This window comes from Amphiura filiformis, unplaced genomic scaffold, assembly GCF_039555335.1.
Source record: "Amphiura filiformis unplaced genomic scaffold, Afil_fr2py scaffold_68, whole genome shotgun sequence".
Lineage (NCBI taxonomy): Eukaryota > Metazoa > Echinodermata > Ophiuroidea > Amphilepidida > Amphiuridae > Amphiura > Amphiura filiformis.
The window spans coordinates 90,375-108,944 of NW_027305532.1; the positions used below are offsets into that span (position 1 = coordinate 90,375).

At 37.7% G+C, this 18,570-nt stretch overlaps 1 protein-coding gene across 1 annotated transcript in view; it reads right to left on the reverse strand.

The window, feature by feature from the left end:
* Window positions 1–1,423: 1,423 nt before the first annotated feature.
* Window positions 1,424–18,570, reverse strand: part of LOC140144628 (DNA-binding protein SMUBP-2-like) — a 28,639-nt gene continuing 11,492 nt past the window's right edge. The window contains 15 exon segments of the mRNA XM_072166442.1: window positions 1,424–2,482; window positions 2,485–3,216; window positions 3,248–3,257; window positions 4,198–4,562; window positions 5,507–5,683; window positions 6,578–6,701; window positions 8,902–8,996; window positions 9,693–9,811; window positions 11,082–11,264; window positions 12,857–12,954; window positions 13,953–14,177; window positions 15,299–15,499; window positions 15,949–16,112; window positions 16,425–16,543; window positions 18,166–18,358. Coding sequence (XP_072022543.1) covers window positions 2,412–2,482; window positions 2,485–3,216; window positions 3,248–3,257; window positions 4,198–4,562; window positions 5,507–5,683; window positions 6,578–6,701; window positions 8,902–8,996; window positions 9,693–9,811; window positions 11,082–11,264; window positions 12,857–12,954; window positions 13,953–14,177; window positions 15,299–15,499; window positions 15,949–16,112; window positions 16,425–16,543; window positions 18,166–18,358 — 2,876 coding nt within the window. The 3' untranslated portion in view covers window positions 1,424–2,411.

Sequence of the window (18,570 nt, forward strand, 5' to 3'; positions counted from 1 at the left end):
AAGATTGTTTTGCCATATGAAACATAGTTAAATCCTAAGCCTTTAGTTAGTTGCAACTGGCAATAAAAGTAAAATTTTAATATTCTGCTAATTTTTGTAAATACGGTCCAAAAACATTCATTTTACTGTGTTTTTCTTTTGCTGTGACAATCAAGCCCAAAGACTTGTGCTAAATTACTATGACTAATTTCAGGTTATGCATTCTAAATTCTGGAAGACATGTTTCATTTTTATTACCAATCATTTAAATATAGTAACACAAAAAGTGAGAATTAGAGCCAAAATTTTGGCATATACTCAATATTTTGAATGCTTAAGACTTGTTCCAAGTCTGATAGTAAAATAGTGAACTATTTCATTTTTGGAGAACTGGTTTAATATTTTGTTAATCCCCAAAATTAGTGCTGTATTTTTCTGAATGGGGAGTAGCTAACGTGAGTATGGTGATCAAAGACTGTTTACAGGTAAGGGTATTGTTCGCCATGAATTTTCATTTTCACTCTATTCACCCTTTGCTACCAAAATGAGGTTCTCCCTGCAAATACATGCGCAACACATGAATTTTTGTTTCTCTCACTTTCGAAGCAACACACCAAAAGAAGGCTTTTGCAAAGCGTATGTGGTAATAAAACACGCCTGACAGGCATACCCACACACAGCACACACTTTGCGGGTAGAAACTCATTTTGAGATGACCGTGCGATTGGCGAAATTGAGGAATGCAAAATCATGTGACAATGCATTCAATGGGATATGAATTGTGCCACTAGGATGATGCTGCGTTAAGGACAATGTCTTGTTTTATTCCGTGTTCAAGAGTTGTCACACTATTTTTCAGGCTACAACACTATTGGGTTTCAATTTGCCAGGAGCAATATAAAATATCCTCCCCTATCTATGGCAACATAGGGTAACCAATGTCTATGAATCGAAAGAAGTACACAGCTACACATTTTTTTCCAATGTAAAATAATTTAATATAAAAATATTAAACAGGCCAATTATAACAAACAAAGAAAATATTATCATTAGCATTATCATTTTCCACACTTTTGGCATTTAATATAAAAATATTAAACAGGTCAATTATAACAAACAAAGAAAATATCTAGCATTATAATTTTCCACAATTTTGGCATACCAAACTTAATTACCGCCTTGGTGAGGTAAATCATTTTAAGGCGCTTTTATGAAAGTGAAACTACATTTTCAATGCAAAATAGTACAATTCAAAGGAGGAATACAAGCGAAGGGTTCAAAACCAGACTACCTGCAGAACCAGCAGTGTCACATGTTTTAATTTGTCCAAACAATATAAACCAGGCCCAACCGCAACATCTGCCAGGGTGCTGGTGGTTGAGTTCTGAAGCTACCCATAAATGTTGCAGCCATTGAATCTTGATGCACAAATCATTTTGTGTCAGTGCTTTAATTTGTTTAATTCTGACTAAATTTCATGCAAAAAGTACATGTGGAGAGTACTAAAAACACATGCAAGTTGGAAAAGTCCTTAGGATTTCTACAGGTGGTGGTCGGTATGATAAAATTTTGCAGGTGCTGCACCCAGCGCCCAGATGTGTGTACGCCATTCTATATCAATCCACGATGTTATGAGTCCTGTCTCTTACGAGATGATCAGAGTATAGTGCACATGACAAAAATAAATGCATATGCCCTTTAAATTTGACCCCGAAGAGTGAGTGCATTGTGATGGGAAAAAATAAAGGGCAAGTGCAATGATTTTTGTCATTTGCACATCAACAGGATCATATTAGTCATTATACTCATTCATAAACATAAAACCATCGTTGTTATGAAGGTATTTTGTTATAAAGGTATATACAAATTACCAAAATCAAAAGTAACATAAAAGTCAATCACTTGTAGCCTAGTTTTGGGCACCCATAATTGAATTGACCAAGCTACATAGATGTATGTGCGTCAAGTAGTAATATGTGACATGATCAAGGGGAATGAGTCACATGTCGACCCTGGTCGAAAATGAGTTTTAAATATGATTCTAAAGAGGACATTTAGAGCTTTCAGAAACTGAAAAACCCTTGTTGATATGAATTTTCTTTGCTTAGTTAAGTCCATTTATCAATCGCTGAAAACAGTAGAAAACAAAAGAATTTTGACACCTTCTTTGCCAATATCTCAAAATCAATATTAGCGACATCCGACTCATTTCCCTTAATCGTGTCACATATGTGAATTTGCATTGGTGCATTGACAACAATCAATGCATGAAACATACTTCAAAGGTCAGCTGCTGGTGGTTCACTGCCTCACGAATACCATTTATGAATGCATTGTAAATGTTTGTGAAATACACCCCAGTTTGATTCCAGGGATAAACAATTTGACCCCTCCAATGAACACAACAAATCAAAATATTGCCTACATATCAATCATTTCTTTTTTCCTGATTTTCTACCTCTTTTTTGTCCCATTTCGCTCAATTTTGCATCTAATTTTCTCTCAAATGAGCCTTATGAGCTGGATCGACTTTCTTCTCCTTCTTGCCACTCCCTGGGGTGACCACTTTCTGCTGCCTGGTGATCTGCCTTGCTTTAGCCCTGGCCATATCCCCACATCCATGTACTTCTGGGATATGATGACTAAAACAATACCTTTTATTGCAAAATTCACACAATTGCCCCAAAGCTGTGATCTTTTCTTTGCATTTCCGATAATTGCATACATTATCCGCTTTCTTAGCCATTGCGATCAGTTTATCAAAGTCCTCTTCTTTAGTGTTTTCTAATGCCTGTTTTTGCTTGCTTTTATCGATCTTCCGTTTGGCTTGTTGTCTTTTAGCTTTCTGAAGTTTCTCTTCGTATATTTTCTCACAGTGTATTTCATGAAGTAGATGATTACCTGGGAGGAGTCCTACACCACAGTATTTACACGGCAATGTGCCGTCATCTTTGTATAACGTCCTTGTAGCATTAGCATTGTTGTGATTACCAGAAACTTGTTTGTTATCAACTATTTCAGTACTATGCTCATTGCTTGGTTCATTTTCCATCGTGGGCAACTCGGCAAGAACACTCATTTTGTTTTCCGTTTCAATTTCTTTGATTGCGCGCTTCAACTCCTTAACAGTCACCTTGCTGTGTTCCTTGTTATTTTCATCAACCTTATTGCCAGTTTTTGCCTGCTTGTGACTTGCATGGGTGATCATCTTGCTTACTGTGATGTGCCTTTCTGAACCTTCCCTGTGCTCTGATGGGCTACACGGTCTGCTCAGCAAGCTGGAACATGGAAAGAAAAATGACACAATTATCTTAGTGATTATGAAATACTAAAGGATAAAACAAAAATTGATGTGCAGTTTTGCATACTACACGTGTGTTCGCGTCTTGCATGGTTGATCCATTTTTCTTGAAGGTGGGTGCATTGGTATTGGTCAAATTTTAAGGCATTTTTAGTATTTTAGTTAGTTATAAAGAATAGCAGACGTTGCTGCCAAAATTCTTTGTCGTGTATGAAATAGGTTAATAAATGCATATCACTTGTTGCTCAAGAGCTGAACACAATATACACTTGTGCTGAATGTTGATGTATCTGATGCACTTCCCCTGCAGGGTTTGTGCATTGGACACATCAACATCTTATTCTTAGTGCGAGTACATTATAGAGTCCAATTTCTCTCTCCACAAGTGATACACATTTATTAACCGGGTCATTCCATTTCTAGAATACCTCTATGGGCATAATGAACACATGGAAAAATAGTAATGCTCAACTTCAAGCGGTTTTGGAGATATGGCTTGTAAAAATTTGGCCCAGACCCACCCCCCTTGTTTGCTCTCGCGAGTCGCGTCATTGCCTCGGCTTTGGGTCTTTGTGGGCGCACGATAACTCTCAATTCCCACTAGGGTCTGGCTGGGCTCCAGTCAGCAGCAGAGAGGGTGTCTCGGGCCATGGCGGCATTGCTGTGATTTAAGTTTTTGAGGTTTGGTGGGGTTAGGGTTAACTTAAAAGCAAGATATTTTAAGATTCTTTAAAAAGACCAATCTTGAACTCCCCACTAGGGTCTGGCTGGGCTCCAGTCAGCAGCAGAGAGGGTGTCTCGGGCCATGGCGGCATTGCTGTGATTTAAGTTTTTTGAGGTTTGGTGGGGTTAGGGTTAACTTAAAAAGCAAGATATTTTAAGATTCTTTAAAAAAGACCAATCTTGACTTGTCATACCTCATGTACAATATATCTTTCTCTTGAAGTGAGTCCAGAGGAGAACTCCATCCGTGACCTTTCCTTATCAGCAACAAACTCATCAATCTGTTTCTTGAGTTCCACATAGCCAGGAATATCTTCTATAGACTCCTGGACATCCTCTGATGTAACCTTCTTGCCACTGATACTGCCTTCTAATTTCCTCTTGTCATCTGGTTTCTTTCTGTCATGATGCTGTGTGGTCTTGTGACCATGGTCTTGCTTCCTGGTCTTAGGTTGCTTAGGTCTTGCACCTTTGTTACTTTTCTCTGTTGAAGTCGTATGCTGTTTTTTGAACACAAGATAGTCAGGACGGGACACATCTAGTAAGGCTGAGTTCATATCTGATGAAGAAATAAGTTAAATGTTATTCTTATTAATAGGTAATTGGCAGTGTCAAATCTGAACTAGTATTAAAACTAGTAAAACTGTCTTATTTGACCTAACTACTGCTTGGGCATTTAAGTCAGTCACTGGGGGGCCTAATCAAAATGATAATAAGGAAGTCAAAAAAAAAGTGCATTTAGGCACCAGAAACAAATTTGTTTGATCTTTGGATCGACCGTCAATGCTGCTTCGATGCTTGTTGTTAATGTACTAACGACTATAAATTAATCAGAATTATTTCTAAATTTATACTTTTCAATATCAATACAGGCAAAGAATTAATAATGGTAAATTAATTGATTTCATAAATAATAAGGATCGATCAAGCATCGATGGTTGATCGAAAGATCAAACTAATTTGTTTCTATTGCCTTACACACAGACATTTCAAAGTAATTTCATGGAAATCTAGGGACATAAAAATTAATAAAGATCAAAAATACAATAAAAAATATATATTGGCCTGCATGCAGGTGTGAAAATCAAAAATATTATATTGTACATTTGCACATATCAAAATCACAAAGCACATAACTGAATGAAAAGCTGACCACACCCACCCTAAACTGCATACAAATGGTAGAGAGGGGAATTACACATTTATTAAGAATGGATACAAAATAAGAAATGGACTATTTTTGAAGTGCTTGGTTTTAGCTGGCAATTGCAACAATCTTTGAGAGTTTCTAACTCTACCTTGAAATTCAATCCTTGTCGTGGGGAGCAGATGACCAGTTCTCACATTGCTACCAAGTCCCTGGGTAAATTTTAGACAGTGGGAGTCGCTTCTGTCTTTTAAAGATCTCATGTTACACTAGACAAGTGCCTCTCAGTAAGAATTACCAAGACACTGGCTGCACTAGATAAAAGCAGTATAGTAAGTATGATATGTCCACTGTACCTTGTTGGTATTCAAAGGCAGTCCTCACTTCTCCTTTAGCCATAAGATATTCAATCAGACTCTTGAGGAACTCATGATGGCTAACCGTTTCTGAATCACAAATAACTGCTAGGTGGCGCCTTGCTCTTGTGATGGCAACATTTATGCGCCTATCTTCAGAGAGAAATCCAACTTCTCCTGTATAATTAAAACGGTTGCAGATTAAAGTAAGTACGTCTAGGCATTCAAGATTTGCTGTAAATAGCATGCAACACTTAAAACCTTTTTTACAGGAAGGGTAATTTGTAGCACAAAGACAGTAAATGAATCGCCATTCATTTGGTCCATAGATTATAATTATGTGTCTGACACCTGTACCTACACACATACCCCACTAAGGGTGTGACTTCAGGTACCCATGTTCCTAAACCCCTCCCCCCAACAATCACACACCTTTGTATCACTGCCTTTCCAAGGACACTTAACCTGAAGCGAATGTCCCTGGATGTGTTATCAAACATATATATGTGGAATGCTTGCATTCTGAATGTATGGGGTGTACAATACTTAGACATATACCCTAGTTTAAGTCCATTACTTGGATCATGTAAAGTAAAATCAATTACACACACACACCCCTATATGTTTTTATCGACAAACGTGGCAATAGTTCACAAAGTCCACACACAAATGAAACAGTTTCAGGGTAACTGTTTGGGGAATAGTAGTTTTAAGTTTGTAATGTAGTTTATATACTTTGGGTACTCCAATCATGTGATTTTAAACTGGTTTTTTATCCTCTGTATAATAGCGCTAAGAGACTTTTTTTGCACACTAGCGCTTTATAAATGTCTTGTATTACTTATTATTGTTATTAACTGTGGATATTATCCCCTATGCCCTTTCTGAGTGTTTTTTAAACACACACACACCAGTTGCATAGCTTTAAAAGCACTACATGGAACCAGGAATATCCCTGTTTGACTGTGTGCCCTACAGGTAAATAGGACTCATTCATGTCCCTGGTTGTATACAGAAAACGGGTGCCACCAGTGCACACCTGACACACCCCCTACTAACACATACACCTACCTTTTTGATTAGATCTTACAAGAGAAATAACCACAGCCTCCTTTTCCCTTCCTTGGAAACCATCTACAGATTTGATTTCTAGCTTGGGGTATTGATTGGATAGCCGTAACCTTAACAGATCAACCTGGAAAAAATAATAACAAAATATTAAATGGTTTGGTCCAAATCTTGAACCAATGGCAATTGAAATGAAAGAATATACCGGAAAATGGCTTCGCCAATTAAAAAAGAAGCTAACAACACTGGACAGCTCCCTTTTATCCCTTGAAATCCTTCAGTCTTATTCCCACTCCACTAGTTGCACATTTTATGGTGCTATAGTTAGCCATACTGGTCAGCTCACTTCTCTTTAAACCCAATCTCATACATACCTTGCAATCTACAACTGATGACACAAAGCAATGGATGGATCCCTTATCTAATCCCATATACCATGTGCAATGCTTCATTGTTATTTCCACTCATCACAGCAATTACTAATTCTGCAGTTTGTATAATCAACTCCCTTATATTATCCCAATGATCACCCCTTGAAATCATTCATTCTTTTCTCACTCCTTGTGATTCTGACTAACCTGCAGATGATATGGTGCTATGTCACTTTGATCAACTCTCTTATCCCTAAACCCAATCCCATACAGTACTAGTATATCCCTTGCAATCCTTCATTCTTTTCCCAACCTTCGTTGTGATTCTAACTATCCTGCAGGTTGTATGGTGCTATAGCAACTACATGCATCTTTTTTTAGCCCCCCAAAACACCATGTATAGAGCAAAATTGCAACATTTTGCACGATTCGCATGCACTGGGCTGTTATATAGCAAAATTCACCTTCATTTGGGGTTAAAACAGCCTGAAATTGAAATTTTTTGCAAATTCTTGTTAAATCTATGCTCGTCTCCCTCTTAATTGTAATGCTCCCACCGCCACTGTCGATCTTATACCTGGACCAAAACTTGGCCATTGAGTGCACATGCCTTCCTCACAATATATTTGGGGCCTCCCAAATTTTTGCCTGGCCAAGGGCCCCCAAAAAGGTAAATCCGGCCCTGACCACCTCCTTTGCACTTAACCAAACCTGTGCATCTCTGTGATTCTAACTAATAGAGTTGGGCGACTAAGTCGCCAATAGTCGTTAGTCGCGACTATTACTGATAGTCGCGACTACGACTATTGAAAACCAAAAGTCGACTAATGCAAGTATATTTTTGTGTTAAAAATTACTTTAAAAGTGCCAGTTATTCGCACCAAAACCAACCAAATACTAACATATAAACTACGAAAAATGAGAAAAATGTTAGTCATTGTCTTACCAATAGTAACACTAACCAACAAGTAATCATAATTATGTCCATAAATCATCATTAAATTGGTGTTATTGACTTGTTGTCGAACTACTTTCCCACAAGATAAAAGCCGTTAAAAAACTCAAATTACTTAGAACTGTCGAACATCTCATTATGATTATAATTTATGCAGCGATAACAGGTGTAGCAGGGTCATGGCGTGCATGTACAGACCCAGGTTGGGTGTTTGTACCAACTACTGAAGGTATGAGATTATTTCAACTTTGGAAAGAAACAGCGAGAACTTCCGAGAAGTGTTTTCCAAAAGGGAAAATTTAGGAAAATATTATTAGATTAGAAGTACTTTTCACGTAATTTCAAAAAGCTATGCTTATTGTGGTAACAGAATATTTAGAAAGCAACAGGAAAATAAACAAATTAGCTGACAAACAGTCGTAATGTTGCAATGCCACCCCTGTAGCGACAAATGCAGTAGTCTAGATGAGGTCAGGTGACGTAGGTCAGAGGTGAAAGTTAATCGTACATGCACGATGCAACACGTTCATGAGCATACCATGGAAAATATGCACTGCCCGGCCGTACCGGCATGTTTACATATTTTCATGCACTACACAGCAAAACATGGAAACGAACGAAGATCGCTATTGGAATATTGAAGGTTTGAGAAATTATATGAAGCTTCTTGTGCTGTTGCTGGAAAGTGGCAAGTGAATTTAATTGAACAGAAAAGTTAGGCCTATATTACAGCATTTTACAGTCAAATATTTGCATCGCAAACGTGCGATACAGTGTAGCAATTTGTATCGCAACAGTGCTGGTTTGTGTAGCAAACTGTGATGCGATGCCGGCAATCACGGGTCCTGTAATCATGCATTATAAATACTAAATTGCCACCAATCTTTCACCCGATTTTTCAGTCCAATTTTAACCACAGAAAGTCGCGACAATAGTCGTAGTCGCGACTATTTGCTGTCTACTAGGAAAAAAGTGATAGTCGCCCAACTCTACTAACTAACCTGTAGGTTGTATGGTGCTATAACAGCTATGTCACTCTGATCAACACCACTTTCAATCAAGCTCTTGACATGTAATGTCACAAGGTCAGCTTCACCTGTAAAAAGAGCAATGTGAAAAAATAAAGCCAACTGTGGACAATTCATATTCAAATTTGTTTATTTTCCATCATAAAAACACAATAAAATAACAAATAAACACAGCAACAACAAAACACCGATGGGGGAAGTGCAGCTAAAATCAAAGAAATGCATGGCAATTGTTGCACCCATTTACATTTACAAAAGTTACAATACAAAATACACAATCAGAGCTTTCAAAACAAATCTAATACTGGAAACCACCCCTAGCAACCCTGCCATGCCACATCCGGAACCACTAGACTCTATCAGGCAACTGACCTGTGGGTCAGTTGCCTGACAAAGCCCGGCAGCTCCAGACGCACACAGCAAAGTTGCAAAAAGTAAGTTCCTGCATTAGATGCATTTCCAAAACCCTGTTTAGGATGGTGCAATAACCATGTGTACCCCAGATGGTAAGTTATATGAAGGCAAACTGCCAAAAGAGAGAGGGTAAAGACTTTTTGGCAGGCAAAATGAGGAGGGGGGGGGGGGGGGCAAGCACCCTTTGGTACAGATATTTAGGCACTGTGACTGGCGCATGCTTTTATGAATTTATATGCGTGTAAACTGAGACTTTATTGTTGCGCGCAGTAACAGCACCAAGCATTTCTGCCTATTAGTAGTTGAACAAAGTATGTCTAAGTGATATTTGACAATACTGAGCCACTTGCCTTCATTTCCTTTGGACAGCTCCTCCTGTAGATCTAATTCATGAAAATCACAGCCAGCTGTGTCAATCAATAACATAGGAATGCTAGTGTTCTCACTCTCTGTCACATTGGATAAATCTCTGTAATAAATCACAATGTAAACAAAGACATATCTGAATATTTGTTAATACCTGCTCGTCTGCTGAATGGAAAGGAGCAAGGGAGAATACATACATTTTATTAAATTTTAGTATTCAATTACAAAACTATGAAGGAAAATATGTTACCCTTACCCCTAACCCCGAGTTGCTTTTTTGGATTGGCGACCCTGACAAATGAATTCATTTCCCGGGTGGCGCACATGACAGTATGGGCTGAGAAATATGAAGGCGCTATATTGTTGACAGTAAAATAATGCCATCATGATGTATATACAGTAATATTGCAATATTATCGTTGAAGGCTATAATGGACAAGATTATCTTGCTGTGCCTAAACCCTTTCCGTGCGGTAGGCACCTTCAGCCCCTCAATTTAATCATGATATATTGCAGAAGGCCAGTCCAGCTCACATCATGTATTATATCACTCATACATAAATTCTAGACAGTTCATTGGTTGATTACCATTTATCATTTTTACTATCACCCTCTCCGTGTGATAGTCTTTACCATCATGTGCTCTGCAGAGGCGCCTGCGCCAAGTCGTGCGCTGACTCTTGACTCGCCGATTTAGTTATGGGGTAGACCCCAAAATGTGAAGTATATCACAGCAAAACATGGTGTTATGTTGATCACCTCGTGATTATATTTCGACCATCACACTCATAAACAGTTAATATTTGTATACCATTGAACACTTCAGCTGCTATTCATCTTACATGTATTAACCAGCATATAAACATGACAGTGTTAATGAAAGACATTGGAAAATAAGTGACAGACAGCCTGAGACAAATTCACTGGAAGCAAAACCTTTGGATCATCACATTCTCCTGCTCTATCAGAATCTTTTAACAGAGCTCTGTAAAAATTGGTGGGTTATAGTTTTATTTCCATGCCGTTATATTTGCATGCTACAGAGTCTACACAACATGGTGCATTGGATCAGAAATTTAACATTCTTGTTTGTTCCTTCCTTCCTTCATTCATTCATTCATTCATTCAATTATGTTATTCCCAAATTATTCACATAAAAAATAATAAAATATACACTACAATATCAATACATCAAGATACCATCAAAAGAATCATAGATGAGATGGCTGAAAGGCCAATATGGCCAGAGGTAGCTATCATGCGCAATGCACCCTATTGTGTTTCAAGATATGCGAAATCATGGTAATATGGCAGCTTACATAGCTTAACCAACTGCTACTTTAATAAATTTCTTTCTCTTTGCTATTACTTACTTCAGAAGATGTCCAGATACTGACTCATGAGCTGTAAGCTTATTGCTATAGAGTTGCTCTGATGGCCAATCCATGATATCACTATGCATACGATACTGAGTTGTCAACATCCTCACAATCTTATCACCATGGTTACCAATGAGGCGTTCCATAAGTGACAAGGCAAGCCCATCTTTTGCAGCTCTGTAAAGATAAAAAATATTACAGATCAGCAAATGTAAAATTGAGAAATTCAAATGTGAAACATGATAAACACCAATTAGTGTGCATTGGCACACTTTGGCTGTCTTTTGGTATACCTCTGCCCCCCCATTCAAAGTTGCACAAAGCCATGATGTTGGCAGGTTTGTGAGATCCTCCAACATCAAGGATTGGGAGTGGGGGGAAGGGCAAGACAAAGGGGGAGTCTGTGCTTCACATGATAATGCATGCATATTTCACTCCCCTCTCCAATTTTGATAGGGCATGCATTCCAAATGTTTAGCACAAGTGTTTATTTTCCAGGATTGTAGCTTTAATTACTTTGCACTCCATTAATCCTGGCATTCCCAAGTCCAATTCTTAGCAGTGTCTTTACTCAACAGCTATTGCTTGGAACTTCTCCCTGAACATGTTGTTTCTTCTATCACTCTGCAGAACTACTCAAGGAGAGCGTGGCTCAGTGGTTATTAGAATTCACACTTCTAATGAATGATGTCGCAGGGTCGGTTCCCAGTGGTGGAAAATTTGCTGGGGTACTGACTTCAATTTTAATTTTAAAGTGCAATACTCTACCAACATGCTGCACAAAAATTATTAAAAAATCAAGAGTGTCTTTAGCATCAAACCGATTAAAAACTAATTTATTTGCACATGTTTTTCAATAATACAGGTTTGTAATTAAGTGGTTTACTAATTATAGTGGTTCTTTTGAATTATAAAAAGTCCTCGTAGTATTGTGTTGGGGAACCCCTAGTTTCAGACCAATGTTTTTGTATTGACACTTAGGATTCTGACTACATATAGGGTCCACAACTTATAAGTTCCCCCCTAAATACTTTTTAAAATAAATCGAAAAATAATTGACGAAATGTAAACCTGTAAAAAGATATGGGTAGCCGTATTTGTTTTACACATGTGGACCAAATTTCAAAGTCACACGTCATTGCGTTCAGTCACAATGGTTCATTATGTAAAAAAGGAGACCGTTTTAAACAGTGTTAAAAGTTACATAGGACTTAATTCTCAAACAATACAGTAGGTCATTGATATTCATGTGTTTGTAAAAGAAAACATAATCTTTGGTATTCTTCTTATTCTTTTTCAAAAGCAAAGCAAGTGTTTAATTCGTTTCTTTTTAATGATAAATGGCTGAGATGGAAGGGATGTGTTAAAAATGAGGATGACCACCTTATCAATGAAAACTCAACACTGCAAGAGCTAACCCGAGCAATCCACATGTATGAAACAACATGGACCAGCAACAGGTCCGGAATTTAATAAACAGCATGCGACGACGTTGAAATGCACTTGTCAACAGTGCAGGATGACACATTCACTACTAAACACAAAGACTTTAAGTTTTATATCCATTACAAACACATGGACTCAGGTGCAACTTCCTCTTTTTTACATAATGAACCATTGTGACCAAACGCAATGATGTGTGACACTACAAATTGGCCCAGATTTGTAAAACAAATAAGGTTACTCAAAACTTTTTACAATTTTACATTTTGTTAAATAATTTTCGATTTATTTCAAAAAGCATTAGGGGGAACTTATAAGTTACTTACCTCTTTGAAATGATCGTTGGTGGAAGCTGTTGGTGATCACCAGCTAGCACACAGCGAGGCCCTTTCAACAGAGATATCCAGCAACTGGCTTCTAATGCCTGCATTATTAAACAATATTGGAATATGTTTCAGTCAGATTTAGTCCCAAACTTATTGTTTAATTCTGGGATTTATACTACTAGTCTACTATTCAGGAACCATAGTCATAGGGTCACAGGTTCGAGTCACATCGGGGGTCAACATGTTGTGTCATTGAACAAGGCATTTAATCCTATTTGCTGCACTTCACCCAGGTGTAATTGGGTACCAGTTTATGCTGGGATGGTAAAAAGACTCGTTGTGTATGAGGAGTGGTGCACAGCATCTTAGCTAGCCAGTCACCCGTCTGCCTGTCATGTTAGACGGGGAGTTTGCTTCTGGGACGGGCCAAATTAATGCCTTTGATAGATGCTACATTATAAATGTAGGTGTTGAGAAAGGCTGTTGACTTTTTTAGTAGACCAGATTTTCAAAACAAGGCCATATCGACACATATGTTAACTCTTTGAACCCCAATGTGCTGTAGAAGTCTGGTAAATGTTTGAAAGCTCAAATTAGGATGGGCAGTTTGATTCAAATGACCGACAAGTCTCAATTTCTAGCTAAGACCCTGGTGGTGTACCCCCACAGCAACATTACCCATAGAGTGTCTGGCCCCAAAGTTGTTTTTGAAAGAGAGATGGGCATTCCAACCTGTGTACACACACACAGGCATGAACCTTAACCCCATGAGAACTACCTGCCGATTGGCCAAAATGAACATTGTGTCCAATTTTGAACCAATCAAGGAGGGTATTAATAAGATAATCTGGAAATGCAAGTTTGACCGACCATAAAAAGTTTAAAGCCCAGTGATAATTGGTAATTGAAATGAGCATTTCAAGTTATCAACCAATCAGAAATGCTGTTAGATGACCAGTAGTGTGGAGGGGTTTAACCTTTTAACACAGTTGAAGTTCTATATCACTCTTCAATGACATTAATTTATTTTTGAGTTCACTTAGACTTACTGTCAAATTTTCCACACAAAAACAACAAAAGAAACAACACATCTTACCTGTGCACATTCATCTATAACCACAAGATCAAAGTGATCATTAGGCAACTGTTTCAGCGGTCCACTTGAAGTAGCTCCTGTGTTAGTTGCCAACACCACATCTACATGTGTCAACACATCTCTGATCACATGATTTTCTCTTTCACGCAACTCCTTCCGTAGGAACTTGGCTTCATTGCGCAGTTTATGCCTCTCATTCTTGTCTCTGGTTTTCTGAATCTTTGCCTACAAGAATTGATCAAATAACAAGTTATAAGAATCTTGAAAACACAGAAAAATATCTATCTATGTTATTTATATACCTCACACTGGATCATTGACAGCTTCTGTGGAAGCCAATATTTTCACGTAAATATATTTTCACAATTTGAAGCAAAAAAAAATTATTTTCGCAGTTGCTAAACCCTGTCCAATTATTTCCAATGCAGTATTTATCATTTCATGCATCTTTAATTTCAAGGTTTTGGCTGGATTTGTGAAATTTGCAAGAACAAAATACTCACAAAAAATCCACTTATACCGTACTTAAGAAGAAACAAGTAAGCTCAATTGCAATGGTATGATATGTTGTACTATTTTGTGTTCATGATTTGAATAGTGTAGGCAAGACTGCAGCTGTGCCTGCATGGCTGTGACTAAGTGGTTACAGTTTATGAAGTATCCACACATCTGGAAACTACAGTTTTTGAGTCACTGTGAATTATCAAATTATCTGGGCTACATATTTTGTTGTAGAAACAGCAAGGGAACAAAGCAAAGGTTTGATAACGTCCAATAAACAAACATACTTTCGTTAGGAGGGAGGGGGTCAAAAAAGTCTGTTTACAAGTACATTTGTAAGATAAACATTTGCAGAAACTAGTCAACACATCAGTCAAAGGTGACCTTTTGGGTTGGAATTTTCCATATTTCACAATTATGTTTGGGGAGGGTGGGAGTGGTCAGCTTCCTAACAAACAGACTTTCATTTATAGTATGTCATCAAACTTTTGGTTTGTTTTCTTTTTAGATTTATTGGCCCTGCAGGCGAGTGGCAAAAAGGTTAAGGTATAACTCTGTAAAACAAAACAGTGGAGACAATGTTGGCCAAAACAAATTTGAACTGGCAAACTCTGCAATGCAAGTCCAGTACAGTTCCATTCATGAGCTGTCCAGCTCTATGATGGCACTGATTCCAACAACCAATATCTTATATATATAAATGCCATGTATCCAGCCATAGCGCTTGCCCAAATGATAAGTTAGGAAGGTAACAGTTGAACATGTTTGAGAAATGTAGCTAGCTTTTTCTGAACTGAAATTAATACATTATTGTAAATTTTTCAATTAACTTTGGCAAAGTTTACCTTAGTCTGATCCATATCTCTGCGTACATCCTGCACAATCTTTGCCCCATCGCTTGAATCTAATAAGGCATCTAGTGAGTACTTCTGTATGCTGTGTAAGAGTCTAGCTGGATGTCCTAATCGCACAACCTTAGCCTTGCCTGCGACTAACCGTTCCACTAGATTGTCTACTGCAACATTGGAGGGAGCACAGGCAAGAACCTGCAATAGCAAAACAAAGAATATGAATGAACCTTTCTTTCATATTATGAGCCATGATATGTATTACCAGATAATAGTAAATAATATAAAAGTAGAAATATATTTTCATGTTTTAGACAAAAAAGACAAAGTTCATTGCTTTTCTCAGTGTACAAATTGATGCGAGTTACAAATGGTTCATTGCCCAAGTCACAATTGTTCACCTAAAGCCCTGTGGGAAAAACCTGTGTGTAACTGGTCTCTAAATATGTTCAGCAATATCCAAAATTAATTCAATTCCTCTCTCTGCATAGATTACTGTTTGGAACTTGGGCCATGACAGAATACATTGCCATTCATAGTTTATTTGTATGGCTCATCAACACAAAACGGAATAAATCATAGTATCAACACTTCTGATCTGGTCATGTAGCCTCAAACTGATAAGCATGTTAATACTCTTCACATACCTTGAGCTTATTACGGACAGCCTGTAGGATAATTTCCACCACCGTAGTAGTTTTGCCAGTGCCTGGAGGCCCGTGAATGATGGCTACATCTCTCTGAGCTAAGGCAAATTGAACAGCTTCTTTCTGGGAATCATCTAGTCTCTCATTGTAGAAATGGATTGGTGCTGCACAGGTGAAAATAATGACATGGGGAGTCAATTTATAGAGAAATAATACCCCTGTGTCCTACATAGAAAGTGTAGGCATGATTGATTTTACATCCTCAAGTTTTCCTTTGGGCATAATCAAGAATAACTATGCCTTCAATTCTCTTAAAGAATCCATTATTTAAACAGACATAATACAGACATTGAAGATATCAACAAAATGTAAATTATCCCAAACAAATACAAAAGTAGGAAAAAACCAACACACTCAAACAAATAAACATTTACATAAATAAACAATAACAATAACAAACACACAAACTATGTTACCTAGTGGATCATCCAGTGGCTGAGCGATAGTTGGTGGACTGACTTCTGCATCACCAAATAGGACATCAATAAGATGACTGGCTGGACCTGCATGGTATGACTCTAACTCCTCTAATGCTCTGGAAATAAAAATAGAAAATAGTACAATGGCCATCAATATTTGCAGGTAATTGACTGAATCTCATGGTATGACTTAACTCCTCTAATGCTCTGAAAATACATATCAAATATACCAAGTAGTACAATGTACAATCAATAGTGATTGACTGGATCTCACATGTGGTACAATATGACTCTAACTCCTAAATGCTCTAGCAATAGTATCAAAGACATCAATGAATACATGTTGACTGAGTCACCAACAGCAGAATGCACATTTTCAGCTACAGGAATGAAAATACAACTGCTGTACACATCAGCCCGACAGTTGAGACTATTATATTTTGCTGTTAGGAACAGTTGGAACTAGTTTTGACTAGCTGGTAGCATGTTATATAGGATACTCCATAACACTGCAGTATGTTGGGCAAATAAACTTTCCTATTTGAGTCTCACATCAGACACATTACGCCACAAGACAGGTGTTCTACAATGAAGACAATTTTAATACAATCGAATAGATTTTCAATTTTGATCTACAATCTTTCAAATGCATCTATTTCATGAATTTTGATATATATTTTGGCTTTAGGTGTCTTGCTAATCACTCTCTTCATGATCACAAACTGTTGTCTTACCATTAAATTCAGACAAATTAGTCTGTGATCAAGCATTCAACAACTCTTCCTATACCTTTGTACAGGAGCCAACCGTTGTTAATCCGTGATGAATCCACACTTTTACTGTAGCGTATACGTGAACGCGAGCGAGACTACGCATTACGCAAGAGCGCGTAAAATTCGTCATGCCCGGAACCTTTGTGCGTATGCAAGCTTACATGTTGAATTAAGTATTTTTCAGGTAGCGGCTTAACATTGCCGTTTTATTCTATAGTTTTATTGCTGATATCAACAGAGAAATCATCGAAGTTTTTGTAAGGCTGAGTGGCAATGATTAACTGACATTCCTCGTAAAATAATTGTGAATTATACGATCTTTTAGCTTCTTTTCGTTGTTGAAAGGGATTCAATCATGTTTCACCGTTGTTCATCACCGATTAACAACTCGTGTCCGGCGCGTCTATGTGGTTTACTTTCGCTCGGGGGGCTGAAGCGGCCCTCGCGGAGTAAACCACGCAGACGACGCGGACACATCGTTGTTAATCGGTGATGAACAACGGTGAAACATGATTGAATCCCTGAATAACTTTGCGTTAGATCACACATGATGGGTTACCTCTCCTATCATCAAACTCATAAAATAAGCCATTCCTAAAGTCAAATCACACCACACAACCATTGGGCCATTCCGTTTAAAATTCACACTACCCCTGTGGAAGACATCGGACATATCTTCCACATGGGGAGTATGAATTTCAAATAGAATTAGCACATTAACCAACTCTTTTTGAAGCTCAGCCTCCCTCTGTGGAAGATTTGGGTTTAATCTTTCTCAGAGGGTGTATGAAATTCAAATAGAGTTGAATGTGTTAATTCCATTTGAAATTCATACTCTCCCTGTGGAAGATATTTCCAAAATCTTCCACAGAGGTAGTGTGAATTTTAAATGGAAGAGTCCATGTTGAAGTCAAATCTCCCATCATTTACAAATTATTACACAACACAATCATATCTATTTTTACCTTTTTATTCTTTTGTAAGTGACATCATTAGCCAATTTTGTGAGTTGATAAAGCTGTCCATTGTCAACTGTGAGTTCATCTGTTTGCTCATCAAAGGCTACTGTTATAAATGAAGTCCCAACCCTGGACACTATGCCAGAAGCCACATGAGATGACGGACCTCCATGTACAGGACCAACACCAATGATATCACCTACAATAATACATGGGGAATAAAGTATGTGATCAAATGTAAGATTTGTACAAGACCAAGTTCAATTATATCACCTACAATAAATTAATTTAAGTCAAAAGTATAAAGATGTGAAGAAAAGATAAAATGATTCAATGGACTCAAGTCTTGTTCATGAAATCCCAGATGTGAGTTGAGACATCAGTTTGTGAGTCCCAAAAAATCTAAAAATC